Source organism: Mytilus edulis, chromosome 8 (genome assembly GCF_963676685.1).
Source record: "Mytilus edulis chromosome 8, xbMytEdul2.2, whole genome shotgun sequence".
NCBI lineage: Eukaryota > Metazoa > Mollusca > Bivalvia > Mytilida > Mytilidae > Mytilus > Mytilus edulis.
Window position 1 is genome coordinate 55,473,720 of NC_092351.1, and position 14,785 is coordinate 55,488,504.

Consider the following 14,785-nt stretch of genomic DNA (forward strand, 5'->3'; position numbering starts at 1 on the left):
AAAGTTATTTTTAGAATCGCGAAATTAAATTGCCACGAAATGGGTATAACAGAGGGCTAAACGCGAAATAAAGATTCCGCAAAATAAGTTAGTTTACAGTATATGCAATATTTTTCATTGTATCCCCATTTCTTGTTTTTTACAATATGTTTTCTTATCGTCCAATCTTCAGAATCGATGATAGTAAGAAGTTAGCAGTTTTTCATTGAATACAATCCACTCACATTTTAGTTTTAGCAGAAAGACTTTGAAATGCAACACAAGTCGAGCAGACCTTGCGTACTACTGAGATATATCAAAGTCGAGAGGACCTAAGCTATAGGTAGGGTTTTACAATACAGAATTTCAATGTACATTGCACATGGTATGGTAATATTGACTTTGTCATATACATGTATTGGCACACATATATTACCACATCTTTTTATATCTATATACTCACAAGATATATAAGATTTATATTTTTTATTCGATGGATACATATGGCGATTCCTTTCTTTCTTTTTTGGGATAAAAAGCACCTCATATTGTATATATCATGCTTCATTAATACCTATAGATCGTCAAAAAAATAAAGAGTTTTGTTTTAACAAATAAGTTTTTATGTTTTCTTGAATAACGAACGCCCTTCTTTCAAAAATCCTATAGGAAAATCCGAAGTCCATTCCTCCATCAGACAATTTGTCCGTTGTTTATTTATAATGTTTCATGCCATTTTGTTTGATTGATTGCTATTTTATGTACGTCCAGTGGCAAATATTGCATGCAAATACAGAACAAGTCATTTTAAAACTCATTTTATGTAAAACCAAAATCTTAAAGAGGTTATCATGGTTAGGAACCAACCGTTTATCTCTTGTAAGAAACGTTTTTTTTTTTTGTTTTTTTTTTATTAAGTCATTTTTTTTATCTTAGTGAAATACTTAGTTTTTTCCAATATAGGGGAAGAATTAAACATCATTAAGTTTAAAAAAAAAATCTTGTTTCAATAGGCTTTGATTTTTTTGTTTATCCAATCCGAATGAAACTGTTAAACTTTAACTCAACACCCAGCACTCAAACACATAAATGGAAGGGTTTGTGCCTTATTACGCACTCTTTGTCACTATTCATACATGTACAATCTTCGGTAACGACGTTTGCAGAAGATGACCGTTAACTTTGTTTAACAATTTATATGTATATAAGAAGATGTGATATGAGTGCCAATGCAACAACTCTCCAGCAAAGCCAACATTGGTAAAAATAAACCATTATAAGTCAAAGTACGGCCTTCTACATAGATCATTGGGTCACACCGAACAGAAAGCTATAAAAGGCCCCCGAATGACAAGTGTAAACCATTCAAACAGGAAAACCATTGGTCTCATCTATATAAAAAGCGAGAAACGAGAAACACTTATAAACCACATCAACAAACGACAACCTCTGAACATATTCAGGTTCCTGACTGAGGACAGGTACAATCAAATGCAGCAGGTTTTAAAGTTTAAATAGGTGCCAACCTTCACCCTTACCTAAAACAATATTGTAAATTCACAACAGTGAAAGACACACTATAAAATGTTAATTGAAATGGCTTTACTCATTCAAAAGATATAAATAACAAAAACAATTAAGTGAACAGACACAGAACGAATAAATCTAATATGACACATTGTAAATACAAAATTTGAAAAAGGGAGTATATATCTTCAACTATAATATCACATGCATCACCTTAAAAACCCATTTCTGATAATATTTAAGGAAAAAACAAATCATAGATTAAAATATATCTTTAGATTTCGGCTAAAGATATCCCAATCAAGATATTAATTCAAATGGAAAGCATGATATAATTTTGAATATGCAACACACATGTACAACTGATAATACATGTACAACCAACTATTTGAAGATATAACGTTAAAAGATAGTGATTCACTCTGGATATTATACATTTATTTCCCTACTATACATTTATTTCCCGTGGCTGAGGGAAACATGAAGATTTGTTCACCCAAGGATTTGTATAGTAAGTCTTACTATACAAACCCTTGGTTCACCAAAGAAGGTTCATATTTCACGAGAGATTTGCCCGAGGGAAATATGATTTTTCGAGGGTGAACAAATCTTCATATCTCTCGAAGCTAAGGGAAATGAATGTTTTATTCCACTGCCTATGCTTTGGTTTTTTTTCTGAATATAAGATATTAATTTACATGCGTTTGTTTTCTTGTTTAAATAACTAAAGACTGCATAAACATTGATAAACAGTTCGGATCAAAAGTAAATTAATACTCTTTTTATTTTAAGGCTGGAATAAATTTATCTGGAATATGATTCTAAGAGGGAATATGAAGTTTTGTTCGACGTCACGTGTGAAAGTTTCAACCAATTAAATGTGGATTTCACTATGCAAATCAACATGCAGTGGAATAATACCTGCTTTGTCGTTCTTAAGTTATGAATCTTTCATAGATACGAGATTGCATGGGGACAAAACATTTAAGCGACCGAGCAATTAACTTTGAAAAAAGGGAGATATGTTTTTTATATATTTTTTTTCTTAACATATATTCTGATCCCTAATTTGATGAAAATAAATATTGTGATCAAGCAAATGACAAAAGAAATGTATTCTGAATCCAAATTTTCTCCATAGCTTATAGTGTTAAATTTTGAAAAAAAATGATTTGATTGGTGATGTCGAAAAACTGAGAGAAAAAAATGTTTGACACAAATTTTGCTGACTGACAAAAAAATAATATCCCTCCCGCGTCAATCAGTACTTGAGTTATCGTTTTATCGACGTATTCACTAACACTGTGACACAATTTTATTTGATCGAATGTACATTGATTTTGTCAATAGTCATACAGTAAAAGTACTATATTTAAAAGTATCAAAGACTCCCATCATCCATGGATATTTTTTTTCTAAAAAACGTCGCAAAAAGACGCAGAATCCTAAGATTAAGGATGAGGCAACGACGTGCCAGTCACGAAAACAAACAAAACACGAATAAAGTCAATCCCTGTAATCTTAGTACGATGATTTGATCGTAGTATTAATGTGTTTACAAACATTTATTTTGATGTCTCAATTATATGGTTTTGAAGTGCATGTAGATGAATCCTTGCCCTGAAGACAGTATTTCTAATTCTAAACGGTCGAGATGTTTTTGAAATGACGTAGACAAGTAGTTGCGAATAACCAATCAAATCGCCGCTCACAAAGCAGAGGGAAAGTCCTGAGACAAGACATCTGCTTAAACATACAGTGTATATATAGTCATTTCTTACAAAATTGTAATCAATACATATATAAGGCGAAAATCTGTAACTTCTTTCATATTTGATAATAAAGTTAGAACATTCTTAATAAATTCTTATTGTGGTAAGATTTAATTTTTATTTGATAAAAAAAAACTTACAAAAAATGATGAGAAAACAAATCATTTCAAAGATGCATTTGATTTTCAATCAAAATATTGCATATTGTTTTGTTTTTTTCTATATCATTAAACTATAATTGCTTTCTAAATCTTCTTTCGTTAATGCAATTCGTATTTACATGTATATGCATTTGTTAAAAAATATATTTATTATATTTTCAATTTTAAAATCGTCAATGCGTGCACAGACATTCAAACTACTGTAATACTTTTTGCATTTTAGATTAAAATATTGTATACTTACTTTGTACTGGTTTTAGTTTATATAAATCTTTAATTGCTGCAGTATAACCTTATTGTGTTGAGACGGCTTAAAGCAATCAACAATCAATCAATAAATCAATTAATCAATTATTATTATTTATTTATCCATTTATCAATTCATTATTGCATATCAATTATACCTTGGTACATTCAATTCTCCCCTTTACTACTGGTCCATTTATCAATATTTTGTTTGATGAACATAAATTTTACACGTTTTATTTCATTCAACTTTGCACTCTTAAGGGATAAATATTTTTGACGAAGATTAAATATGTTAATAGCATATTTGCATCGTAAACACCACGAAGATGGTCCGCTAGTGACCTCAAGCTGTAAACATTTGCATTAATAAAAGTAACTCCTGTATTTTTGACGTATCACAGCCCGGAGCATAGTTGTAACTTCATTTATCTGTTAACGTTGATTTTTTATTTTCAATCTTTATAGGAAAACATAATGAGGCGAGACGGATTAATTTTTGTGCTGATTTTTAGTGTGATTTCGATATCATGTGCCAAAAAGTAAGTAAAAATTAAAAATTTAGTAATATATCATATGTGCAGATTGTTTAGATATTCAAAGTCGAGATATTGCCACATAAGAATGTCATAAGCTCTAGTTGTTACTGGTTTATACATAATGATTTATCTTCTTTTGCAAAACTGCTCCCTCCCCACTAAAAAATAAATATACAAAATAAGATTTACTTGTTTTTTGTTTTCTTTTAATTATTGTTTTAAAAGATACATACATAATGTTGTAATATCTCATTGTGAGTCCATTTTATCGAGGAATAGTATCTTCTATATATATCGCTTGGTATGTTGACATGTATTAGACCGTTGGTTTTCCCGTTTGAATGGTTTTACGCTAGTAATTTTGGGGCCCTTTATAGATTTTTGTTCGGTGTGAGCCAAAGCTCCGTGTTGAAGGCCGTACATTGACCTATAATGGTTTACTTTAATTAATTGCTATTTTGATGGAGAGTTGTCTCATTGGCACTCACACCACATCTTTCTATATCTATGTACCAGACTCTTCTTCCATACATTGTATATGTCGGTCTGTATATATGTGTGCCAGACATTTATAAAATTTAAATGTATAATCAGTTAACTTGGTACAGTTTGGAATTTGTACTTGTTAAAATGACTTACGAGCAAGTAGAAACCTAATCCATTAACTTATTTACAAGTCAGATGTCTTGTATTTTATTTAGATAGCATATACAGTTTATAAAAGTAGAGTCTGAGTTGCATACAGTTACAGTAAAATACATGTAGAGCTAAACTTTGACCTTGGGCTATTGTCCACGTGTTTTTCATATTTTTTTTTATCTCAAATTATAGTATCAAGGGTACTTTTTTTCTTTTTTTTATCTCATGTTATATTATCAAGGGTCCTTTTTCATACTAATTCTTTTAAGGTAACGATAAAACGAGAAACATGATCTATGTTTGATTTGAAAGTCGATTAGAATGAAATTCAAAACAGTGTGGCTGTGGCCATTGATTGACACATTAAATTCATCCATTGACTGGGACAATTTACGTGAACGTAAATTTGTCTGTAACGACCACTGTTCACGACGTACCTACGATAGACATTTAAACTGCGGGGTCACCAAAGGTTTCTTAACGCCTTTAATTATAAAATAATTCGAAAAATTAATCAGGAATAACCTTTATGTTTTGATTTATATATATAATTGATATAAATCAAAACATCGTGTTACTTCTGATTATTTTTTCGAATTACTTTATTAAGGTGTTGAGAACCTTTGGTGACCCCATAGTTTAAGTGTCTTTAAAAAGTACATAGTGAGCAGTGGTCGTTACATACAAACGTTCACCTAAATTGTCCCAGTCAATGGATGAATTTAATGTGTCAATCAATGGCCACAGCCACACTGTTTTGAATTTCATTCTATTAATCACTGAGTCGACGACAAGCTGATGTTATTCTTATATTTGTTACAATTTAAAAAAAATGAAAACAGTTTTTCGTGTCAACTTTTGTTTTAAGTCTTTTAGTGTCACAAAACTTACACACAAAACAAAAAGAACATATTAAGATATGACATAAAATAACTTGCATGTACGAGGTTTCTCACTTTGGAGTACTCACATTTGGGGGCTTGAAGTGGGGGTGGGTGGGGGTGGTTGAGGGGTTAAGCAAGTTCTTTTAAGAAAACAATTCTCCGTTCTTTGATCTAAAAAATGATTTAATAATAGTAGGTACAATGAAAACGCATACATGTACAAACCGTATCAAAAAGTGACCGAAAGGAAGCGCAAAGTACCATTCCAGTCAATGGTCCATGATTTTGAAACGGAGGAACAGACCACGCTGAAAATTTCTATACATTTTGTTAAATAACCATAAATGTAGTTCCGAAAGATTCTGGGACCCATGTACCTAATACATATTGCCTCTGTTATCTTATTGAAAAAATATTTCCGTCCGACAAGCCCAGTGGTATCTACAAGACTTTCTAGTGCAACATGTATAGAATACATATTTATTACGAAAAAGTGTGCGATTTGCAACTTATAAGGTACATACATGTATAACTGGGCATTGGTGTATACATTGTAATAACATTAAATGGTCTCTTGGTTGTTTTATGTGTATGTGAACCTGCAGTATAAGTATGGCACGATCGTCCAATAATCATATGCAATAGTTTAGTTCATTGGCAATCATACAACAACTTCAAATTGGTAACCAACAGGCAATACATTATACTTGTCAACAAGACAAACGATACAAGTCAATGCGTTTTCCATACATTCTAAAATTGAATGCATGTCAGGGGCGGATCCAGCAATTTTAAAAAAGGGAGGGTCCTTACCAAGAACAAAAAAGGGGGACGGGGGTTCCAACTACATGTTCCCATTCAAATGCATTGATCGTCAAAAAAGGGGGGTACCAACCCCCGCCCCCACTGGATCCGCCAATGCATGTTCTTAAGCTACTTAAATTTCTGCAATTGCCAGGTAGCCTATACGTATTAATGTTTTCTTATCAAAATCATTGGTCTTAGGCAAAGAACGCAATATGTCTATCTTGTCCTTAAAAAATAACTTCCCCCAAAATCCGGGTCCATAAAATCGAGAACTTATAACTTTTCTTTTATTTTTTATTGCTAAATTATAACTTTTTGTTCAAAGTACTGATTGAACTGCACGTACACTAGCGCTTGACATAAAACCGGAGAAGTTTCCCTCATGGCAAATTCGGACCATAGATGTTATTTTCAAACACTTTCCCTTCTATTATAAACATGCTATTAATTTCATTTCGGACCATAGATGTTAATTTCAAACACTTTTCCTTCTATAATAAACATGTGATTAATTTCATATTTTTATCAAAATGACAGACGTATTTGATGACATGTACATTCTTTCCCCTACGTACCGTTTGATGTTCGTCACTTACATCTATATCAACAAAAACACCTAGTACTATGATGTTACAAATGTTAAGAAGACTGATTATAACACGTTTGTACCGAATTTCTATTTTACGACTTCGTAAGAAAATGGATTGGTGTTCTCCTTTTGTACACTGTACTATAAATAGATTTTTAAAACTTTAAAAAATCACGATGTACTAACCGATTTTTCTGGTTACTGACAGAAAGAAATACGGAGGTATATGTATACGAATTTCAGTCAGCAACACAACAACGACAAGAGTATCACATACGGTCTTCAACATGTTCGTGGTTAATCATGTTGTGAGAGATTTTAACCCTACCCTATACATCTAGGCAATGGTGAATACACAAACACACATCAATATTCACAGTACAACTCAGTTTAAAAGAAGTCGAACTCCGATAATAACCAACTGTTTTATATGAACATCTCTGTAGTGTTTTGTAAAAGCAGATATGTTATGACGAAGTCTATAACATGCACAAGTTTACCCAATTATGATTTAAGTAGCGCAAGCATATATCATGTGAATAGGATATTTTGAAAGTTTTTCCAATTCGTCTCGAGCAGTTCATAAGCCAACATAAGTAATGCTGATCTTTTTTGTAATGAATATTTTCACTAAATGGCTATCTTGGTCACAACATCTTGCCGCCTCAGTTTCCAGTTCCAATATCTTCACGACACTATACATAAAACAATCAGTTAACAAGAAACATCTAAGGATGCGTGTACATTGTACAAAATGTATGATATATGGTTAAAACCATGAAGGAAAAATATAGCACTGTCTAGAGAGTGAAAATCATGACATTTCGAAAAGAAGGTGTTCCGCAAATGAATTGAAAATTACAAGTTCATGTGAGAAACATGCATTTTTTTCATTTTTTATTTCGAAGTTCAGATATTCATGACTTTGCGAAATGTTGTTTAAATTATGCCAATTGAAAGGAAACTGTGTTTGTTTCAACTTTATAAATATGGTATATATAGGAAAGAAAGGAGCTACATGTACTTAATTTGATCTGAAACCTGGACAGCATGTCGGCGAGTTCGTGTCTACTTGATCCGCCTTTGTTCGTTGATATTCATAGAAATCGTTGAATAAATTATAGTAAGCAAACTATTTTTGTTGTTTACAATGGTATATTTATCTTGTGTATCCGGCTTGATAAAGAGATAAATACTATCATTATGGTAATGATTACACGACGAAAACATATTTACCCCTTAGCAACGGTCTTGTCATGTAGTCAAGTCTCGTACAAAATCCCCCGAAACTATATTTTATTAATCATAATTTGAAAATCCGTGAAAAATTATAAATTTGTCAAACATTAGACGTCTTAATTTATAAATATTGCATAACTTTGCCTACGGGTAATTAGATGGATTATCTTGTCAATAAAATGCATGCATCACATGCATTTGAGTCTGTCACCCTGGTAAATGTATGGTATGCAATGCGGAAAATATGTACGACTGCAATTAGGTGCAAACATGTCATGTGATTTAAACGCAAACTATTTTAGCACCTAACAACCTACAAGTACATTATGTTCTTAATCCCCTATTTTATAACGAACCTATCATCTTTATGTGTTTAGTTAATTATCATCTTTACGTGATTTGTTATATATTTTTATAATAAAACTTATGACAATTTAATGGAATTACCTATATTGTTGGAGTGACAAAAACTTTGGATTTGGATACATTGCGTGCTTTTGATGGTCCGTTCAATTCAGTTAATTCTTCGACCCTGTTTACAGTACTACACTAAAACAATCTTATCAAACAGAAATGCTCTTATTAATTTAAATGATCTTTTGAAATTTGGTTTATATAGATTCCAACTCTCAACTATATTAATATATAAAGAAGATGTGGAACGATGGCCAATGAGACAACTTTTGTAATGGAAAAGAGAAACAAATATTCTAGAAATGTGTACTAGATGATACGATTTTGAAATGCTTTACATTTTCTTCTTGACAACTTTGATGTATGTTACGGCAATATCGTTTATCGACAATTTGCTGATATTCATATGGGCACCAATTGCCTGTCAAAAGTTAGAAGCACGGAGTTTAGTGGCGGTCGTCGGTTCATGTCTGTCATATTTTTTCTCTTAAATAGTATTCTGATAAATTATTCTGTTAGGTTTCTCTTTTTGGTTGTTTCAAAATTTTACATGTCGGGGTCTTTTAAAGCCTACTATGTGGTTTTGGATTTTCTCACTGTTGAAGACAACATGGTTGCTCATAATAATTGCTTACATTTACATAAATTTGAACTCTAGTGGATAGTTATATCATTTGCAATCGTCGTATCTCCTAATTCTCCTTAGTTTAGTCAACTTTTTGTAATTGTCTTGCATATTTCTATCCGTCTTGTCTGTTCCAGATTTAAATCGTACATGTATGTTTTATATCAAATTATGTTAATAAGGGAAGACTTCATCTGACATAATGAGGCACAACATTTCATTTTTTCAAATAAATCAAATTTTCCTTAAATGTCCATTCATCAAATTTAAACATTATGCTGCTAAAACACTCCATTGCGTGTCAAATTACAAGAAGAATGAACATTACACATCAACCTAATTGTACATGTATAACGCGAGTTGACAGCACATAACAGCTAACATTCATAATTATAACGCGAGCTGACAGCACCAAGCAACCTATGTGTACATGTATAATTAATCAGCTAATTCGAATCAACGAGAACATTCATTTCTGTTTTCTTTAAATATTTAACCCATTTTTCATTATTCTTGAATTCTATTTTTGCCCATATTTTTCTTTATCCTATATAATTTAGCGCATAATTGTTCTCTATATTTAATTTTTGTGGTCCTTATTTTTTTATCTTTTCTTTTTGTTTCATCCTTTATTCGGCACTGTTTGTTCTTTTTTCCCTATCCGGTAAAATCCATCCATACCCTCGTATTCACATTTATATAGCAGACATCGCTTTTGACTTCTACCAAAGCATTATTTTCCATAGTTCTTAAAACAATAAAATGTCAATTGAAGTCGTTTTAAACTATCAGCACATTTTGCTACCGGTGCATCAGCAACTTTCGATCCTCTTTTCAGCCTCACTATCACACAGATGTTAAAATATTATAATGAAACATACATCTAATGTAATTATTAGAATGTGGTTTTTAGATTTGATAGATGCTTTTTGTGTTGTTATGTTAAATATTTGTTTGCTTTGAGATTGTGACACAGTGATGGCGAATGTGTCCATATTTTTAACTATTATATTTTGAATATTTTACCTATTATGTCTGTTTTGTTCACGCATCGTTGTGAACATAATGGAATTTTATGCGTCTGTCATACATGTGAGAGATTTGGCGCTATAAATTCAGGTTCTATCCACTATTTTCTACATTTAAATATGTCTGTACCAAGTCAGGGATATGACAGTTGTCCATTTGTTTGATGTGTTTTATCATTTGATTTTGCCATTTGATCAGGGACATTCCGTTTTGAAACTTCCTCGGAGCTCAGTATTTTTGTGATTTAACATTTTTTTTTATAATTCCTTAGATGATTGCTATTTCTAAAAGATATATTATTCTTTAAATAATTAAAAGTCCTTATTGTCTAATGTATTTCTGACTTCCTTGTAATCTCCCTTGAAACCTACTTTTATTTGATTCCAGCACGTATGTTGTGATGTTTCCGAGGACAATACGTCCGGGCCTAGTTACAGAGGTCTATGTCAACATATTAGAAGCTACAGGCCCTGTGACGGTGACAGCAAACTTACAAGATAGCAAAAACATAACAGTTGCGTCGGGTACTAAAGACATATCTGTTGGTACACCCAGTACTGTACAGTTAAAGGTAAACACACGTAGTATATACACACCATTGAAAGCATATCAAGTGTTAAAGGATCACTTGTACCATCATTGTGAAGACCATGGTAATACATATGTAAAAAAACGAGTATCCAAAAAACCGGACCGATGAAGCAAACAAAAATCTAAATTCACAATTTCACGAACACAGCCTTAATTGAAGTAAGACGAATAATTCAAAACTAAGGGATGACATCAAAAGATCGATGTAGGATAAAAAAACTTAAATCAAATAGTTTGGGGGTGGGGGGTTAAAATTCTGCAAGTTTTGTATATCTAAAATCGATTTTTACATATATCTCTATTGGTAAATCAATTTTTTCCAAATTAAGTTAAGACGGGGGGTGTGGGGGTCAGTGAAAAAACTATGTGAATTAAGTTTTTTATCCTACATTGAACTTTTGATGTCTTCCCTAACAAACCCAAACAATTATACTTTGTACTTTGATGATCTCAGGTGCTCCTGAAGGACCAGCAGACTTCGCTTCCGTACTGGCACTAGTCATGTTGTTCGTGGTTATTACACATCATATTTCCAGTCAATACTAACAAACCATTAGTGTTGTGTATGAACCCAATAATTTTCACTCTTTCTGAAAAATAAAGAATAACATAAAATGTTAGCATAATGTAAAATAAACTATAGTAAATTGTTGAAATACGAAAATGAGAAAAAAATTGTCATATTCTAAGAAAGTATTTTAAGAAAAATGTTCATGACAAAAAACGTTGTTCATATTGTACTATGGTGTGTTTCTAGATTCCCCTCGACCTAAAAGCTGGGTTAGAATATGGATTAAAGATAGAAGGAACAGGGGGACAGAGATTTGCAAACTGGTCAAAAGTCAGCTTCCAAGCCAAAAGTACATCGATCCTGATACAGACAGACAAAGCCATATACAAACCAGGCCAGACAAGTAAGTATATGTTAAACATTTATTATGGTGCGGGGCAACCGGTGGCATTTATAAAAATAAAAACGAGAATGGAAATGGCGAATATCACAAAGAGGCAACTTCCAGATCGAAGAGCAGTCCATTTCACTTAGTAATCTCTTCAACACTGCGAGAAAATCACGCACCCGGAGGCGGACTTTACCTAGCCACTTAACAAAAATGTGTACTAGTCTTAATTCAATGAAAATGAACTAAATACCAAAACACATAGAAACAATAAATTATTGTAATAAACTAATGACATCATTATATTACAGTTACATGTAGTTACATATATATGACTATCTTTTTCCCCCATTTAATGCGATGCTTGTTTGCGTTTTTAGAAAGAAACAACTGTGTAACTTAACGTTGCCACCGGGGTTAGGGTGGGGGTCAAGTTTTTACGTTCAGCTGAAAAGAAGATGGGTTGGTATAATGAGGTAGGGGCTTGGAGTCGTCCATATACATGTCTGTATCAGTTACAATGATAAAAGATAAGTTGTTTTTGTATCTTAATATATAAATGACAAATACTCAATTAATATTGAATAAACTTAGATTTATCATTCTTGTGATGCTATGAGATGTAAAAAAAAAAAAAAGAACTGTGGCAATGTGACAACTCTAAATCTCCTACGGATACCAAAGTATGTAGAAGTTAAGATGTTTATTTTATTTTCAGTTTATGACATTTTATGTATTTGATATTTAATTATAACGTCTATGTTTTTCAGTACAATTCCGTATCTTGGGGGTATATCCAGATCTTTCTATCGTCAAACAGACGTTCGACATAGACATTTATGTAAGTATGAATTATTCGACACACACACATATGTCTACCTCGTAACCCTCTGTATGTCCCTGACCCAAAACAATGACTTGACATTCTTGGATTGTCGTTGGTTACTGCCTGTCAGATTTGGTTTTCATTTATTGGTCTGTCATAAATCAGGCCTTTTTTAAAAGCTGACTTTACGGAATAAGTTAAGCTCATTGTTGAAGATCGTACGGTAACCTATGGTTTGCTAATCAATTGTACCCGGGTCGATAATTGCCTTAAAGACATTCATGCTAAATTTCCTTACCTACGAATAGTTTAAAAACAATCAATATGTGACTATTTGTAGATTAAAACAACAAGAAACGTTCGAACTGCAATACCGATATCATTTAATTTTTTGTTAAGCTGGGGTCTCACATTCACGATTTTAACTGCCGTCCTTGACAGGACCATTCCCGATTAAAATTCATTAAAAGTCTGATCAAGATCCTATGAATCGTGGATTGAAATTCAAACTTTAATACAAATTTGTAAAAAAAAAATTTTAATCACGACAACAATCAGATATTGTTCAGGAAGAGTCGATATTCAACCGTTTCCAAGCGATAATCCAGTTCTAAATCCGCTTCTAATCCGATTTGTATATTTCACCAGGTAAAATTCGAACAAGTCTGTCACGACTGCGTCCCGATTCTACCGAAGGTAATCCGACAGAGATCAGATAGGTATCTGTATCGAACTAAAACGACTGCTTTCAGACCATAATAGGAGATTCCTACTGTTCGGGAAGGGTCTGAATAGTTCGGCAAAGCACCCCGACAGTTAGGTGCGTCCCGTAACATTCGGGGAAACTCAGCCGATTTTGTCTAGTCGGATTACAATCGTGCCTATGTCGTGACAGATTCTGCTGTATCGGATCGAATTCCTAACAATGTTCTGTGTATTCGGGACGGTGTCCTGTGGAACGGGAATGATCTTGAGAAATTTTTCATTGCTGTTTTTCTGCCGATTGAGTCCAGATTGCATCCATATCTTGTCGATTGCGAACCGTTTTTGCCGAAACCGTTCCGAAACAGTCCTAATTCTAAATTCGTCAATGATACCTACGTCAGAGTCCCGCCAATTAAAGAATACTATACGATTGAGACCAGACAAAGCCGTTTGCAACTGCGATAAAGCGGACCGTGATAGGATTACGTTCCAACAGTAACTGATCATCCCGAGTATGCCGACAGTTTTCGAACGGATAACTTCCGTCAGCGTCGGTTCACTGTCTTGTCACTATCTGATCTCGGATTATATTCGGTAGAATCGGGACGCAGTCGTGACAGACTCGGTCGAATTTTACCTGGCGAAAGATACAAATCGGATTAGAAGCGGATTTAGAACGGGATTATCGGGATAAATTCGCTTGGAAACGGTTGAATATCGACGCTTCCTGAACAATATCTGATTGTTGTCGTGATTAATACTTTTAATAAATTTTCATTTGGGAATGGTCCTGTCAAGGACGGCAGTAAAAATCGTGAATGTTTGACCCCAGCTTAAGAGCTGCAGTATCACTAAAATCTTATTTTGAGTTCGAGCTGCAGTATCAATCATACTTTGTTCGGGTGTATTATTGCATAGTTACGTTGTTTGATATGGCAAGCCAATCTCGTCAAAACTATGTTTAAACCATTTTTGAAAAATTTACACACTGAGAATTACAACAAAGCACACGGAGATTTAAAAACTTCAAGACACACACTGAGAATTAAAAATTACACACTGAGATTTCATAAAAACGCACTGAGATTACAAAAATGAAAAACACACACTGAGAATTGAAAATTACACACTGAGATTTCAAAAAGACACACTGAGAATAAATAAACTAAAACACACACTGAGAATAAATAAACTGAAAACACACACTGAGAACTTGAAATTACACACTGAGAATTTAAAATTACACACTGAGATTTTTGCGCACTTATTATGCGCACACATCTAATTAGCATACTTAATCTGAATCTATTACAA

The 14,785-nt window shown here is 32.9% G+C and overlaps 1 protein-coding gene across 5 annotated transcripts in view; it reads left to right on the plus strand.

The window, feature by feature from the left end:
* Positions 1–303: 303 nt before the first annotated feature.
* The window catches only part of LOC139485913 (CD109 antigen-like), a 56,032-nt gene continuing 41,550 nt past the window's right edge, over positions 304–14,785 (plus strand). Inside the window, exons 1-5 of one of the 5 annotated variants that reach the window (XM_071270582.1) lie at positions 304–322; positions 4,154–4,227; positions 10,838–11,021; positions 11,799–11,955; positions 12,711–12,781. In XM_071270582.1, the coding sequence (XP_071126683.1) occupies positions 4,163–4,227; positions 10,838–11,021; positions 11,799–11,955; positions 12,711–12,781 (477 nt within the window). In that variant the 5' untranslated portion in view covers positions 304–322; positions 4,154–4,162. Of the gene's footprint in view, positions 323–3,269; positions 3,382–4,075; positions 4,228–10,837; positions 11,022–11,798; positions 11,956–12,710; positions 12,782–14,785 lie in introns of those variants that run through there. The other 4 variants (XM_071270581.1, XM_071270584.1, XM_071270583.1 and 1 more) reach the window with 4 other exon arrangements.